The sequence below is a fragment of the Formica exsecta genome, unplaced genomic scaffold (genome assembly GCF_003651465.1).
Source record: "Formica exsecta isolate Colony F162 unplaced genomic scaffold, ASM365146v1 scaffold191, whole genome shotgun sequence".
Classification (NCBI taxonomy): Eukaryota; Metazoa; Arthropoda; class Insecta; order Hymenoptera; family Formicidae; genus Formica; species Formica exsecta.
In genome coordinates, this window is record NW_021849211.1 from 1,489,965 (window position 1) to 1,507,952 (window position 17,988).

Here is a 17,988-nt window from a genome sequence, read left to right on the forward strand (position 1 = left end):
CGGTCTACAATAGTGATTTAAGCTCTAAGCCTTAAGAAATTGACCAATCACGATCAAGTATGAGGAGAATACTCGACTGTGATTGGTCAATTTCTTAAGGCTTAGAGCTTAAATCACTATTGTAGACCGACACTAAGGCCGAAAATACGTCATAGTTTAGAGGTTAAGTCATAAGGTTTAGGGCTTAAATCGCCTATTGTAGACCGGCACTTAGGAGCTTTAGGGACGGTTTGGAGATAAATACAAGCGAAATGCGATTCTGTTCGGTTACTTTCAGCCCGTATCAAATTACACATTGAAGATTGAAGATTGACCAATCAAAACAAAAGGAGCTAAAATTTCTTTGTCCCGATTGGTCAATTTCAATCGTCAATGTGTAGCCTGATACAGGCTTAATATTTTCCGTACACACATATGTACATACATACATGTGTGCGATATATGGGGATTTGTGTGATCACGATCGACGTCGTTTCGCGAAATGTTGCAACCAATTGTAGTATTGTAGTGTGCAGGTAGGTAGGTACGCTTGATTGCAAGGCTAAATTTCCTTGCGCCGAGTCAATAACGAAAACGATCTTGTTCCTCGAGAATTTTCCTTAGACACTTCTCGCGAGCTCGATGTAGTTGACATATCAACGTTTCTCATATTCGACGTTTTCGTACTTTCTCGCGCGTGGAAAGAACTCGAAGATATCCCCGAGACACGATCCTCGATTCCGTTCAGCTTGCGACGACGACGACGCATCACTCTAGAAATGCACCATATTCGGTGTTAATCGGCAAGAAGGCCGTACCTTGGATCGATGAGAAGAAAGAACTCAATTATATCAGTATGCAGAACGACGAGAATAAAACGCACGACGCTGTAGTGGATAGCGATGACGAGGATCAGAGTTTTGATACCAAGAAATCCACTGCGGATCGCGACGACGAGGTTCCCAGTCGCGGCACCGACAAAGCCACCGCGGATCATGACGAGGATGGATCGAGCCGTGGCAACAAGAAGTCCACTTCGAGTAGTAACGACGAGAATCCCGGTTGCGGCACCAAGAAATCCGTTGCGAAGAATGAGAGCTATGCATGGCCTATGTATCGCGCGTCCACCTCGCGAGAGAAATTGCTCGCCACTCCGGAGGATGATTATGGCTGCGAGCACTATAAACGAAAGTCCAAATTTGTGGTATGTAGATAAAAGTATGTAAAAGTTAAGATAAAAATGTCCCATTATTCTGTAATTTAACGTTTTCAAATTCATTAATATAATTAAATGTTTATTTATAGGATTTTTAATATATTATAATTTGGTTTATGTAAAATATTAATGTACTGTCTTTTAAAAAATCGTTTTTTTTATCGAGAAATTATATTATTACATCTTTTTGAAAACGTTAAATGTTATAATTGTTGCATATAAATATATAACACGTCTTATATTTGTATCTATTAACAGATTTAATATCAAGAATCTTATCTCAAAATATATAGTAAATAATAGGAGTGTAATAGGAATGTAAGATATAATAATAATATAATACATTTTATTTTTTAATATATAAATTTTTTAAGTAATATCTTGGTTTTTAACATGTGCTTGTTTTTTTTTAGACTCCTTGCTGCAACAAAGTATATACATGTCGTTTTTGTCATGATGAGCAGGAGGCACACACAGTAAATAGGAAAGAAGTCACAGAATTGATATGTGTTCTCTGTGATACTCGTCAACCTGTTCAAGCCACTTGTCAAAATTGCCATTGTCAATTTGGCAAATATACATGCCTCGAATGTAATCTTTTTGACGATGAGGATAAAAATCAATACCATTGCGACGGTTGTGGAATATGTAGAGTCGGTGGCCGTGACAAGTTCTTTCACTGTGCAAAGTGCAACATGTGTTTGCCAGTTCAACTACAAAATGGACATACGGTAAGGATATATATATAATAGTATATATACAAAATAATTACATAAATAAAAATGTATTGAGATAAAAAAAAAAAATAACAAGTAGCTCATTTAAAATGTGTATTTATATTTCATGAAATTTACACACAATTTTTGCTATATAAACATTGAATAAATTTTATTTTACAGTGCATAGAGAATGTCTCACATTCCAATTGTCCTGTGTGCCTCGAAGATATTCATACGAGTCGCACACCATGTCACATTCCCGGTTGTGGACACTTGCTACATCGTACATGTTTCAAGGAATTGTTGCAGTCAGGACATTATGCCTGCCCGACATGTCAAGTGTCGCTTTTAGATATGACGGATTTATGGAAATATTTAGATGCAGAAGTATCACTAACACCGATGCCAGAGGAATACAAGGACTATAAAGCTGATATTTTGTGCAAAGACTGCCACGAGGTTGAATCTACTTTCATACATATATCCCAAACATGTTTAAGTGATAAAAAAGATATTAATGGCAGGGTATCTGTTCTTTCAGGAATCGACAGTGAAGTTTCATATTGTTGGATTGAAGTGCTTAAACTGTGGTAGTTATAATACCTGCAGGATAAAAGGCTCACCTTCTCCAGGTAACTATCAATTGCTAATTAATTACAGCCCTAAACGATTATGTGAATTCTTCATAGTTTGTACAGATCCAGATGTCCTACCAGAAGCAGCAGCTGGTGGTAGTAGTAAAGAAGAGAAGGAGCAATCGTAAGGCTAAAAATCGGAGTATCATCTGAAATTATCTATCAATTACGGAAGAAGTACATCATACTAGTATTGTTGGGAAAAATTTTATAGATAAATTTTGTCTTTGACATTTTGTAGCAAATTGCGCTTTTTGTTGCCTTTATAGTACTCTAATCGAGAATTATTTAGCTAATTGCAAATTTTAGTACATAAAAATTAAATATTATTATTAAATGAGGCCAGATGTCATCAAAAAAGTACATAGCTGTTTTCAGTGATTATCTGTGACACATTTTATTGTAATTTTTTGGATCCAATATGTAGATCATTTCATTACCATCTTAAAATCTTTAAAAAAATGATACATAGATTTCTTGTTTTTTTGTCTCGTTGATTACATTGTAGTTAAAAACAATAGTTAATGAAGTGATCAACAAGAGAACATTTTGTGGACATTCCTTTTCACATATGTACACATGGGGACAAAAGTGTTTTAATACATGATTTTAGGCAGCAGACACACCACACACACATATATATATATACATATGGAACATCCAATATTCTTCGATATGTATATACACAAATTCATGTTAAGACATTTCTATTCTTGTGTATACATCATGTTTACATTAAGGATTGTTATTTGTTTTTAGTATTTTTATTTTATGAATATACAGGGTGTTCCACAATTTGTGTACTACCTGTTAATAGCAGATTCTTGAAGATATTTGGAAATAAAAATCCTAATACCAAAATATTAAGTTTAAATGGAAAGCATTTATAGCTGGCCAATAAGTTTGACCAAAGTTTGCGTTTTCAGACATTGCATAGAAATGAAAGTGTTCAGATATCGATTTATTTTCAAATATTAATATAATTTTGCATGATATCAAGAATATGCTATTAGGAAATGGTGCATCAATTCTCTTCTGGGACAAACCTATATAATACCTAAACTTACTTTGCAATATATATTATTATGTGATAATATTTCAGATGTATATACAATGTTTGATGAATTTGGAATCGACTTTTTCTTAACAAAAATATGCTAATACATCTCATTTTGTTGCATTTTTTCAATTTCAAAAATTAACTATGATGGTGATTGAAATTTCATAAACACCTTTATAATACATCTTTTTAGAATCTTTGGTTGCCGCCAATTACTTTTGACAGAAGAAAATTGAATTCCAAATTGCTCAACAAATTCATAGATGAAAGTTTTATGCTGCACATCTTTAGATATATCGATATCATGGGGACAAAAGTGTTTTAATACATGATTTTAGGCAGCAGACACACCACACACATATATATATACATATGGAACATCCAATATTCTTTGATATGTATATACACAAATTCATGTTAAGACATTTCTATTCTTGTGTATACATCATGTTTACATTAAGGATTGTTATTTGTTTTTAGTATTTTTATTTTATGAATATACAGGGTGTTCCACAATTTGTGTACTACCTGTTAATAGCAGATTCTTGAAGATATTTGGAAATAAAAATCCTAATACCAAAATATTAAGTTTAAATGGAAAGCATTTATAGCTGGCCAATAAGTTTGACCAAAGTTTGCGTTTTCAGACATTGCATAGAAATGAAAGTGTTCAGATATCGATTTATTTTCAAATATTAATATAATTTTGCATGATATCAAGAATATGCTATTAGGAAATGGTGCATCAATTCTCTTCTGGGACAACCTATATAATACCTAAACTTACTTTGCAATATATATTATTATGTGATAATATTTCAGATGTATATACAATGTTTGATGAATTTGGAATCGACTTTTTCTTAACAAAAATATGCTAATACATCTCATTTTGTTGCATTTTTTCAATTTCAAAAATTAACTATGATGGTGATTGAAATTTCATAAACACCTTTATAATACATCTTTTTAGAATCTTTGGTTGCCGCCAATTACTTTTGACAGAAGAAAATTGAATTCCAAATTGCTCAACAAATTCATAGATGAAAGTTTTATGCTGCACATCTTTAGATATATCGATATATGTATGATTTATGCATATTTCCTGTATGTGTCTAGCTAGATTTGCCTTCTGAAATGGCAACTGCATTGGTAGCTGATTTACTAATCATATCTAGAAAAATAATGAAAAATTGTGAACTGATGTGTGTGTTGTATGTTTGTGTGTGTGCATGTATGTATATGTGACTGTGTTGATGGAGAAAGAAATACAAGATAACTCAAAATCCTTTATATTATTAGCACAGTGTCATCTTGAGTAAAACTTTCTACTTTGAATATATAGTCTTACACATAAATGTTTACATTTTATCAATATAATGTGCAATATTGTTGGAATATATTTTTTTCACAAATGCCAATCATATTAGTAATAGTGACATATACTATAGCGTTCTTGCCGTATTAAGATATGTAAATTGATGGCCTAATTATAATTGCACTTTAAATGACATTTTGAAAAAACAAAGAGAGAGAATTTGATAAATTTCTGCTTGTAAGAATTGTGTTTGAAAACTTTTTATGGACATATTTTTTTATTTTGGAAAAAGATCTCACTTTAGTCATAATCTAGTCGCGGAAGATAGAGTGTACCGCCGCTCTCATAACAGTTTTTCTCTTAAGTGTGAATGTTTTACACAAGAGCACATATAAATTTGCACCAGTGGCACATGCTGATTCAGCAATGAAATATTAATGTAGTGAAAATGATTAGGAAAATATTTTAGGTTGAAAATGCTAAAATATTCTAATATGTATCCCAATCATTTCAATATGTATATGTTGAATTTACATTTCTCCCAAGAGGCATTCTTCTAGTGATTAATATTCACTTATTAATATAAATCCCTACGTAATCTGTTTTAGTATAATTGTACGTATATACAATAACTAGGTGAAATACTTGATAGTCATGGCAGATAATCGTGATTCTTGCTATTGTATTTTATCATATTTGATACAAAAATTTTTTTGTTACCGATTAATAGCCCTCGTATATATAAGAAACGACTGGCTAAAAACAAATCGGTAACTTTTCCTTAAAGCTTCAATTTCACAGTTTCGTGGGATTATAAATGGCACAGATGTAATATCTTGAAATTTTTGCTTCTGATTGAAAAGCAAATTGGTACTGAGAAGGTTTCTGAAGTTCTATATATCATTCCATAACATTCCAAGTAAAACAGCTCATATAGAATTTTAGTGAATTTTATATTTTTAGGAAACTACAAAATTGAGCAGCTTGACAGATCTTTAATATTTTTTAGTATGGTTCGTTTTTATAACATTCATATTAAATAACTACTTGTATGAAAACAACTTTATTACTGTTAAATGTTTACTTATCAACAGATTATGTTAAAGGCATGTTATGCGTCCAATTATCTACATAAGAAAAACTTCGTTTTTTATCTACATAAAAAAGATTTCGTTGTGATTATCATGGTTTTATTATATCCCTTTGTAAATTAAATACTAGTTACAAATGGTTCTTTGTACATAACGGCCGCAACAATGCTTTTGTTTTATATTACATATAATATATACTATTATATCAAATAAATTGGTTATAATTCTATTCCACTAATCTTTTTCCATATAAGAGGATGACAAGAATTCAATACTTGCGTATCAAGTGATAATATAATAATATAAAATTTGTTAATATCTGTATTTATTCGATATCACCCGGTACGCATATAAATTTCATGATAAAAATTGCAAGTTACTATTTGGAGGCGATTTCTGTCCTATGAGAGAATAATCTCAATTTTCATCTGTCATAGATACATTTTTAGAAACCGCCATGGATTGTAAACGTATTATCATTGCATTATAAACAGGGATGCTCAATTATTACTACATATATATTATATATATATATATATAATTTACATGTATACCGCGTTAAAATATTTATATTTTACTATCAATTACAGAACACAGAGGCTATTTTCTCATAGAACAGAATTTATTAGGGGTAACTGTAAATGAAATTATAAAATTTAAGTTCCGGCGAGAAGGAAAAAGAAAAAGAGATGTACTTCTCATTTTCCGATACATAGACAAGAAAGATTTATTACTAAATGATGAGAAGTAAACATTATCCTTTCCCACACTCTCCTTTCTTGAATTTTATAATTTTATGTACAACTAAAAGGGTTTGAAGTAAATAATAAAGACACTTATTTCTGTCTCTTATAACGGAAAAAGCCACCTCACTCACGCAATATAGAGTTGATAATCCACGCACATTAAAGTCAATCGATTCAATTTGTCGCTTAATTTATCTCTTGAATTCATAGTACGTGGATTATCTGAGATAATGGTCGATTCTTTGAACAAAAACGCTCTACATCTTTTTCTCTACGACTAGTTTTGTGTTTTTTTTTTGTGGCACAAGTGCGGCCGAGCGACTTGTGGTTTTTTCCGTTTTCCCATTTCTTTTATTTTATTCAAAAATTCAAAGAACGTGGACGTAACGGCAGGTATCCATGACTGCTTAGAAAACGTCGGGCGGCGCGAGTCATCTCAAGCTGGTCACGTGTGCGACCACATGCCACTGTTGTCCATTGCGGTTCCAATTGTAACTGCGAAAAGAAAGAAAAAAATGTAGATATGTGATTTTAACGCAAGGTACATTTGTAATAAAAATTAACGATATCGTAGTATGAAATTTGTTTGATTTAATAGAATAAAAATATTTTATTTATATATATATATATATATATATATAGAGAGAGAGAGAGGAGATAGTCGTATGCAAATGTAGCTATATGTATTAGTAAATTCTGCTTATAAAAGGATTTTAACTATGTTTATAAACATTATATATAAACGTTAGTTAAAATTAAATGAGGTTTAAATTATTTACTTCTACATTCATCGCGACTAACTTTTATTGTAATTGAAATTTTGGTATCTTTAATCATAATATTGACTATAATATAAACACGCATATAATGGTATTCAGTTTATTTAGTTATATAATTAATAGAGTATATATAGGATTAATTTCAATAACTGTCTCAATAGATTCGAATTTAATTTGACTTAATAACGTGATTTCTAAATTTTATAAACACAAAACCTACACAAAATATAAATATTCACCAAGAACTCACCTTGGGTCGTTTTATCGGCCTAAGAGGCAAAGGGCTGAAGATACAACAAGGACTGTCGAACGCGTCAAACGTGATCGCCCTCTTGGCATTCGGCTTCCGTTGTTGTACAGATGTAAAGTCGTGAGGAGTCTGGAAAGGATAGACACACACTAGCTGCAGCCGGCAAACAAGAGATATTCTTAGAAAATAGAATCCGCGTTGACTTTATATTTGAAAAATTCGGGAATGACTCGAAGTTATAAGTAATCGATGAAAAGAAATAGATCGAAAATATTAATTTATATTTTTCGGAGATCACAGAATGATATATGATAAATTAGTTTTGAATGTCATCCGTTTTTTCTCGCTTATTTGATGCATTTTGCAGAGGAAAGAAAGGAAGAGAAAGAAAAAGAAATAGAATGCCCACAATTTGTGGAATGACTAGGCCTTTGGGTGATAACATAAGGATTTTTGTTCGATTTGATCCCAGGTAAGGAGTTTCGGTGTTATTTTTTGATCAAAATAAAATACATTTTTAAATAATTAATAATCTCAAATAATTCACAATTTTAGAATCTGTTTATTATTTTCGTTTTTTTTTCCTATTGATTTTAAAATTATTTTTAAGTTTGAATAAAAAAGGAAGATTTCTTAAAACTCAAGAAAAAAACGATTTTGTTTGATGTAGCAATAAATATTCGAATAAAAAGAGGATGAAAAAGACTAGGCCTTTACGTTTTGGATACGCGCCGTGCACGTGCAGGTCGTTTTCGACTGGATACCGCGCATAAATATCTTTGGATCGGGAAGAGGTTGAGATACTTTGGTACGCTAGACCAGGCCTGTATAAAGAGGATGATTTTTCAGTTAGTATATGCAATTAACATGCGACATATGTATAAATATTAATATGAATATATAGAATTCATTATATCAATATATAATGTTAATATAATATATATTAATATTAATATAAATATATATTAATATGAATATGTAGAAAAAAACATTTAAAAAACATTACGATCGTGCAGGATTATCTAAAACTTAATTTGCAGGAAGAAGGATTTTTGTGGAATGATGTTAACATATGTTCGAAATAACAAAGTAATATAAGATTAACATCGTTTCAAACGTGTTAATGCATTCATACATCTGCGTATAGCGTCATTAATATAATTATTCGCGATTCATTGTTAGAATCCATTCTCAGCAAAATTAATAAGAGCGAAGCAAACAAAAACGGAACAAGATCGGTCATATGCCGATTATATGTACACGCTTTAAACATAATTAATAATTTATATCTATTGTTTCGATCGAAAAACATAAATGACCACAATTCGTAAAATCGACAAATGCCTATATAATATAAAAGTATTCACGTACATAATTTAAGTACCTTTTTTGTTAATCAAGATTGAATGACATACAATGTATTTTCTCTAATTTTACAATGTATAAATTAATAATTTATCTCTCGTTTTAAAATAATAAAGCTAATAGAGTAATAGTACGTATAAATAATTAACAGGGCAAAAGACGCACGCGTCATTGAAATAAGTTAATATAAATAGATCGAGCGTCCGTAAATGCCATATATACATATATATGTTAGTTTATTATATATTATTTTATTATACCATATCTAAAACTAACACGAACGATAATCTTTGGATTGGGCATTAAGAGATATATATAGATAGATAAATAGATAGATAGATAAATAGATAGATAGATATGTATAGATAGATAGCCATAAAGACAAAAAAAAATAGCAAGTTATTGATATTTTCTGCGCTAATTGGATTTATTCCTTAAACAGATAAGAATAAGCATTATACATATAAATATAAAACAGATAAAAGATGCAGAAAAAAACTTGAAGCATAGACATAGCGTTAAAAAGAGAGTTAAAAGGCCGGCTAGCGTGTCTAGGGACGATTGGTACGGGAATAATACCAGGATAGGGCAGGTTGATCATGAATTTGATTTTGGATATGTTGTTGCTCTACCTTTACTGGACTAGTTCCTGCCGTTAAGAAACTATCTTCCAGTGCCATGGATTCGGGTGAGAACAGCATGGAGGCGTTCAAACTCTTACTCTGGGAAAATAAAAACAATGGTACACATTATTATCTGGTCCGTTACATATCTCTTGTAAATTGCGAGCGTGTGTTCAATCAAACGCAACAATTGCAGAATTGTTAAACAACAATTGTGCTTGTGATTGGTACATGCTTTTGATTTTATTAAATCAAATGCCATTTTGAAAAGCTAATCGCTTATATAACTGTTGTGTTCGCTGAACAACCTCTCTATTTGTCTCGAGTAATTTTATTTATAGTATTTTATTTATTTAGTGTAACATACTGGTGTCTCCACGAGAAAACTCATATCGGAATTGTCTTGAGACGCCCAAGCTTGACAAAGGGCCTTGCGCGCTCGTTTTCCTCCTGGTGCACTGTTCTCTTTACCGCGTCTTCGTACTGTGTTGTAACCCGAGTCCTGAAGAATTGTACTCGTGCTAGCCAGACTCTCGCGATCGGTCTCTTGCTTGATTATCTCGGTCAGAGCATCTAGACGACTAGGAGTAGCTGGTAACTGTGCCACTCCGGTTCGTCGTTCGACTTCGGCCATAGCAATTTTGAATGGCGTCGGTGTCCTCGGTGTATTATCGTCTGTAAAAGTAATGGTAGCAATAGAAAGTCTTTATTTCTAGAAAAATATGTTTTAGAACTTTTATACAAGCGTTCTATATATAAACGTTATCTCGATAAAGAGATTTTTCATGGAATATAAGGAATTATTCAATTTATGTGTAGAGGATTTATTTAATACACATACAATATTCGTTGTAAATTTGAGTAAATTTGAGGTGTATGTACCGTTTTGATTTCGTCGGAGACCGGTAGGTTGCGGAGTCGTAAGCGGACCGGGACTGCTTCCTTTAGGAGTACTCGCGCGCGGCCAGGAGTGTTCCGGACTCAGAGTGTTCAAGAATTGCGAGGGGCTAAACGGAAGCGGCTTGTAAGGAGTCGAAGGAGTCGTGTTTCCCGTTAGCGCTTGTTGGTCTATTATATTGTAATCCGATAGATGTCCGCTATCAGGGGTATCCTCTATCCTCTGCAGACTCTGTACTACATTTTTGCGTCTGCGTAATATAGGAGGCGGACTGCTCTTCTTCTCTGTCTGTTCGGATATCTCCTCTAAGTCAGGCATTGGTATCAATTTTATATCCGAACTTCTCGACGTTTCTTGTGATAAGTTGTAATACCTGCGCATACGCGCGAGAAAGAAAAAAGTTAAAATCTGCAAACGGAGTAAAACAGTAGACATTATATTACATTATTTCAAAGATAAACATACTTAGAGAATGATGAAATTGTCTCGGTTTTCGTTCGAGAAGAGGTTCTCTTCGACGGAGACTGCATACGCTTTTCATTGTCACGTGCACATCTGTTTGACAATAACATTGTATCCAGGTATCCGGGCGTTGTAAGATGCTGCTGTTCCAAAGTTCTGATCCAATCCAGATCAACATCGAGAGTGTGTGAAGTACTGCCAGCAGTTAGCGGCGAGACACCCTCGACGCTGATTAAATCAACTTTTACCCGACTTGAGTCGCAAAGGCTGTCTTCTAGATCTCTTATGGTAGTAGTGGTTTCTGTATTTTTCCTCTTGCCCCTACCTATAAGTTTTGTTGATCTCTTTTACTATTTTATCAAGTCTGTTTTACGGAATATAAAAAACATAATTATATATTCACACATTACAATAAATTTCAAAAAATAGTACTACCAAGTATTATCACGATATTATATTATTTAAATTTTATTTGTCGCTATGTGTATTGTGAATAGCACCTTTGATCGTAGCTCGTCCTTCTTCGCTTTCATACTTTCTTCTCATTGTGCTATTCCAATGATTTTTAATCGCATTGTCAGTCCTGCCTGGCAATAATTTGGCAATCTTCGCCCATTGATTACCGAACTTACGATGAGCCTCGACAATTATTTTATCCTCCATCTCAGTCCATGCGGTTTTTTTAATCTCCGGATTCAAGTGATTGTGCCATCGCTCCCGGCATTGTTTACCAATCCGGCCTTTAAGATGTCGCGCTATCAATGTCCATTTTTTCGGGCCTAATTTCTCTACAAGTTCAACTACCTTCTCATCCTCCTATAAAAGACAAAGCAAAACATTTTATTTTATAAAATATAATATAGAGTTTTTAAAAAAATGTTTACAAAATTGTTATAATAATATTTTATGATTTCGGATCATATTATATTATAATGGAGATATATGCGATTGTTTTTCTTTTAGATAAATGTGTAATATAGAAGTTTTGAGGAAATTCATTATATTATCAATTTTGTATTTCGATTCTTTTTTTCAATATTTCAATAAAATATAATAATAATTCTTACTTGATAGACAATAAGGTTATCAAAATATAAAATCTGACTTACAAAAGCTTTCCCTTTAATTAAAAAATCTAGTTTAAAAAATATTACATCGCAGAAGAGAAAGAATGTGTGTTCTATGTGTAAAAATCTAACATGGTACATAATTTATTAATTTGTTATAGAAATAATATAAGTGATACTCGCGCGATATGCAAATATCAGAATAAGAATATCTTGAAATTGATATCTTGACAAAGGAGTACCGCAATGGGAAAAGGCCAATAATATGTATATACGCGCATTTGATTCGCGAAGCCGCATTACATGCCCTTGGTTGTTGCCAAGTGCATTGGCACAGCGATGCAGCATCACCGTGTGGTTCCAACTTTTTCTTATTGCATACTCCATCGAGGTGAGCAGCAATACTAAGATCCATGTGTGCGTAGGTGGTATGTGCAGTGCCGTACGACGATAATGTATCACCCAATAATATATAATATATATGTATATATGTATGCATATATTGTTGGGTGATATATTATCGTCATTAGTGATATATATACATATATAAAATTTATCCAACATCAAAAAACTCGATACAATATAATCATTTTGCGATATTGGTACGGTATATCGTGGTTAATTATCATGATAATGAAAAGCGTAAAATTTAGAAAATTCAGATATTTACTGAAATATATTGACAATTTTTGTAAGCGATTTATAAATTCCAAGATTGTGCAGATATTGAATAAATTTGAATTTATATGTGATTATGTTATGTGTGTGCATACATTTTATATATATATTAAATATTAAATTATTGAAGAGAATGATAAATTCCGGAAATATTTTTTAAATTTCCCACCTCTTTCGTCCATGGACCCTTGACCAACTCCGGGTTCACGACTTTAGCCCATCTCTGCTGGCACTGGACATCGCTTCGATCTGGGAAACGACTGGCTATAATGTCCCATCGTAGACTAGTGCCGAGTTGTTCCGCATTGCTTACTAGTTGCTTCAATAAAGCGTCCTGCAAAAAGAAACGCGACGCATATAGTGAAAGTATTTCATAAGACGAGGAAGGGCGAAAGCACAACATGCGGCACAGGGAGATCGATCGACCTCCGTAGGCTTTCCCACGTGAAGTCGTATAGTACACCCTATGTTCTATGGGGTAACCGAGGCATCTGTCTCCCGGCATGCACGGCGGCGCAACTCGTAGAAAATACGAAGGGTGGACATTTTTTTTGGGATCCGCACGTTTATTGTCCCTCCCTTAATTTGCTACATAGAACCGATATAATATAACGATATATATGCCTGTCCCTTAATAAAAAACTATCGCGGAATCAATATAACTTCAAAAAAGAAATTTCCAGGTAAAAAGTTTGCAAAAATTTAATTTTATGATGAGAGAGAGAACTCTTTCCTAATATTAAAAAATTTTTATATATAATACATCAAATTTTTTTATATCAAAGCTAAAATAAAAAAAAATACTAATAAAAATTATATTTATTACAATATAAATTCTTATATTGCGCGGTTTTTCTTAAATATATAATAGAAGCCTTACTTCTTCTTTGGTCCATCTTCCTTTATTTATATGTTTCCCTTGTCCGTGACTTGGACCGTTAATGGATATTTGATTTTGCACTTGATTTTGTACTTGATTTTGTACTTGATTGCCTTGACTAACCATGCCATACTCGTTGTCGGATTCTCCTCCACTACTGGAATCGTAACCTGACCTAGATCGAGATCTGAAATATACAATGAAATACAATATGATGACACACATAAAATAATTTGTGTCAAAACAAACATCGCAAGTAAAAATAATATTTTATAAACAAGTCTTTATATATAGATATAGTGCGAGTTAAACAAATTATATAATTATTAATTAGCATTTTTTCACAAATAATTACAAGATTTGACTTGTCCTCATTAAATACAGATGATAAGACGACAATATCGCGAGTCACGTGTCATAGATTTTGTAAGTCTGTAGACATTTCGAAAAAAAAGGAACTCTCAAAATCGATGTTTTTAAATTTATAGTTAGTACTAACAACATTGATAAGAAACAAAGAATAGAAAATTAAGGTGTTCCGCCAATACTCTGTAATCTTCCAGATATCGCTAATAATATGGCGTTGTAAGGAAACGAGTGTCTTCCTTTCCGCAATGTGGGATTTGTAATCACCCGCTTGAATCAAAATTCTGGCAATACGGAAGCTTAACAAACAAAATATATATCTTCTATCTGGTGGGAAGTAACGACTGAGACGGGAAATCACGGATGGGTGAATATCCTGCCCCGATTTTTATGCTTCCTTTCTTTTGTCGCGCAAGTTCTATCGTCACCGTCCCTTCCTAATTTCACCCTCGCTATTCGGGAAGCAATCTTGACCGCGAAAACACCGGTTTTTGCGGTCACGAAGGACTTGATCTTTCCTCGTTTTGGGATTTCCTGTCACGTTTCGTATGCAGGTAATTGGAGTGCTTCCTTATTAACTTTTTATATCCTTCGCACATCCTCCCCCAATCACTTACCGTCAGTTTCAAAATTTTATGTTTACGGTAGAAGAATATAAGATATAAAAGATATACTAGAGCGCACATAGTTACTCATACATATCAATTAATTTTTATTCGATTTGATTAGAAACAATTATCATTGCCCTTTTATTTTTTAGAATTTCAATATAATTTTTATTTTTATTGTTTCTAGAATCTCAATCTCCGGAATTTTTCTGAAAACGTATCGGAAATTCTGGAGACCCTTCGGAAAAAAAGCAGGTTAATTATAGAGACAATTAAATTGTGAAAATTTTGCTAATTTTTCGAAGAGGTGAGTCTGTGCGCATTGTCCAGGCTATTTCCAGATAACAATGCATTTTGAGAACAGAAGGCAATGTCGAATAAGGCTCTCTCTCCTCTATGTACCGCGCAATCTGCTTCACCCTCGCTTTTTCCCCCTTTCCCTCGCCCCTAACAGCTGCATATACCGGGGAGAGTCCAGGGTGAACGCGATTGGGGATACGCTTAGCTTATGCAACGATAGCATTCGCGGAGCACCATGGATGTATGCGTGTGTGTAAACATATGTGTGCTGCAGATGGCCCGGACTCCTATCGTTCCTATTGCTTAATGCATTGCCGAGCATCGATTGAAAATATCTTCACCTCTAATGAACCTATTTTAATCATGAACTTATTATGAATGCAACACGCGGTTAAACAAAAATGTTGTATATCATTAACGTCGAGAAAAATTGAAGTGCCATATGTCTATGAAAATATTTTTTATGCAGAAAAATTATTGTTGTATAAAAATAATTTCGTTATATAGAATTAACTTTCGCGTATATATAATAATTTATTATACATAATACTTAACGTGTGACAACGCTTATAATTCATTTCAAGCGCCATGCTACATATGTTTGCTACACATTGCGATACGAAAGACGAAATTACGTCATCACAAGCGGCTCGACACCATGGAATGCAAACAAGCTAAAACGACATCACTCGGTTAATTACATTCGAAGAAAGAACTTCTTTCATAACGACGCGATCGCCCGTTGCAACAAGCGCTGGTTTCTAAGTAATACTGATTATGATAAATAACAAAAAAAAACCTTGCTCTATCAAAAATGACATATCAATACAGTCCTATCTGTATGTATATAGATCGATAGTCTAAGAGATATACAATATACGAAATGATGGATTAAAATATTAATTGTATGTCCCAACTCGACTCGATGATTGTAATCGACTTTTCATATGACAGATATCGATAACGCCATGTCCTGCACCTTTTAATATGAATATATAATTTCATTGCAGGTGCGTGTATGTTTATGTGTCCAATATCTTGAGAATATTTAAAAATTTGTATAAGATGTGATACAAAAAGCATCGGTACAATAAAAACAAAAGCATCGATGCAGTCATGATATAAATTGCTCCTAATGTAACCCTTTCCAATAATAATAGAATGTAATTTTACAAAACGCGAAAAGCAAATATAAAAACAAAAGGAATGGTCTCTATCCTTTCAGATAATAATAGTAATTCAATCAAAAATCATTTATTTCTTTAAAAATAAATATAAAAAAAGTTATCTTTTATATAAATATAAAAGTTAAGAATTTGCACACACACATACACACACTTACATATTGTATACAGAAACATATACATTTAAAATATTTTACATAATCATCACTAATTTCTATTAATGAGAACGACGTCGAGTCGGAGATGTATCGAATTAGCACACGAACGGAGCGAGTCTTTAACATGTTACGTAAAGGCTTTCGCCTTCGAAAAACTTCTAACGATCGCACTATCCTTGAATTTAAATCCTTTGGGCACGTGAAATGCCAAAGAATCTTCTTCGCGACATTCCTCACCATTTGTGAAAACACGCCGGCATAATAATGACTTTGATGTATGAATAAAACGATCATTGTCCAAAAAGTGAGATAGTAGAATGAAATAATTGAAAGATTAGAGCAAATATACATAGTCGTTCTGAAAAAGAAATTAATAATTGTATACATGTAGAAAAATATAATCCCTTAATAATAATAAAAACAATGCATATTTTAATGAACGTCAGTAAAATATTAAAAATAATTTTATACACAAAATAATATCCGCAAGTTTAAATTTATATGTATGTAAATAGCTATGGCTATGTAATATATACATATAATCTATAATTTATGTAATATGGAAATATATAATTAAAGCTGTATCCTAAAAAATATTGCATTACGCGTTTCATGTAAAAAAATAAATTATATTTCTTCGATATTTTTCAATATTATTAATAATGAATTAGGTGTTATTTTATTTGCGTTAAAAATTTAAAGCACAAAAGTTTTTGCATAAACTGCAAATTAATATAATAACTTTGTTAAGAGTTTTATGAATTGCAATGTGAGAATTATTGAGGATCCAAAACCTTGTATATAACGCGTGAATACGTGCTCAACAAAAAGTTAAAGAAATAAAGCTATTCTCGAACGCCTATTAATCAATTTTAATTGGCGACGATCATGGAGAAAGAGAAGGAGAGAGAGTAGGTACAAAGAAATAAACGGGACAAAGTATAAAATGATTTAGAAGAAATATAATAGAAACAGAAATAATAGAGAAAATTCTCTGTAAAAAAGCTATATATATTAAATAAAACCATTAATATTCAAACAATAGACGGAAAAATATTAGGATCGGTGAACTATAGAAGAAGCATTTTGTTTTACGTGCTTATTCCTGTATTATCCTTATAAAGTGTCAGGTAATAAAATCAGGTAATAAAATCAGTAAAAATAATGACGGAGAAAGAAGCTTCGTCCTTCAACCGTTTTCACAAAATTGTTAAGAAATATTAGAGTAAATTTATACGTAGCTTTTACTTGAGAGGCGACAACAGAAGCAGGTGCCATTGACAGCTGCTTACTTGTCTAGGAAGATAAACGTCATGCACATCTTTTGTCACACCAGGCAAAAATGACATATCTTTTTTTATATTTTTATAGCCTCCAATATATGTAATATATGTATACTATGTGTTACTTAGATACATGTTATAAAAATTGACCTTTAACGCAAGATAAGAAATTATAAACGAAGTAAATTATCGGTAGATAACCGTATTCATTGAACCGTATGCATTTAATTTTATATAAGAAAAGTTTCATTATTTTTTCTTTTGTTAATAATATATAATATTCAAGATAATATAACGTGTGTAACAAAACATAATAAAGTATT

General features: G+C 32.2%; 2 protein-coding genes across 5 annotated transcripts in view; one reads left to right on the top strand and one right to left on the bottom strand.

The window, feature by feature from the left end:
- Positions 1-466: 466 nt before the first annotated feature.
- Positions 467-3,397, top strand: LOC115233915 (RING finger and CHY zinc finger domain-containing protein 1). Of its 2 annotated transcripts, none has more exons than XM_029804553.1 (5): positions 467-1,183; positions 1,609-1,926; positions 2,095-2,373; positions 2,456-2,546; positions 2,613-3,397. In XM_029804553.1, the coding sequence occupies exons 1-5, from the start codon at positions 836-838 to the stop codon at positions 2,675-2,677; spliced, it is 1,101 nt and encodes a 366-aa protein (XP_029660413.1). In that variant the 5' UTR covers positions 467-835; the 3' UTR covers positions 2,678-3,397. The 2 variants fall into 2 exon arrangements, with proteins under 2 accessions (XP_029660413.1, XP_029660412.1); XM_029804552.1 differs by having other exon boundaries at positions 468-1,183; positions 2,604-3,397.
- Positions 3,398-4,177: 780 nt separating this feature from the next.
- LOC115233913 (myb protein) overlaps positions 4,178-17,988 on the bottom strand; it is a 36,936-nt gene continuing 23,125 nt past the window's right edge. For all 3 annotated transcript variants that reach the window (XM_029804550.1, XM_029804548.1, XM_029804547.1), the window contains exons 2-10: positions 13,767-13,953; positions 13,056-13,220; positions 11,642-11,957; positions 11,145-11,466; positions 10,664-11,052; positions 10,149-10,456; positions 9,791-9,880; positions 7,794-7,922; positions 4,178-7,259 (exon numbers count right to left, since the gene is read on the bottom strand). In XM_029804550.1, coding sequence (XP_029660410.1) covers positions 7,125-7,259; positions 7,794-7,922; positions 9,791-9,880; positions 10,149-10,456; positions 10,664-11,052; positions 11,145-11,466; positions 11,642-11,957; positions 13,056-13,220; positions 13,767-13,953 — 2,041 coding nt within the window. In that variant the 3' untranslated portion in view covers positions 4,178-7,124. The remainder of the gene's footprint in view (positions 7,260-7,793; positions 7,923-9,790; positions 9,881-10,148; positions 10,457-10,663; positions 11,053-11,144; positions 11,467-11,641; positions 11,958-13,055; positions 13,221-13,766; positions 13,954-17,988) is intronic.

What these genes read in the sequence shown, in the direction of transcription:
- LOC115233915 (XM_029804552.1), top strand. Translation starts at nt 836, where the DNA reads ATGCAGAACGACGAGAATAAAACGCACGACGCTGTAGTGGATAGCGAT. An exon ending in AACGAAAGTCCAAATTTGTG is followed by an intron (nt 1,184 to 1,608) that starts GTATGTAGATAA and finishes GTTTTTTTTTAG; the next exon opens with ACTCCTTGCTGCAACAAAGT. An exon ending in TGTGCAAAGACTGCCACGAG is followed by an intron (nt 2,374 to 2,455) that starts GTTGAATCTACT and finishes CTGTTCTTTCAG; the next exon opens with GAATCGACAGTGAAGTTTCA.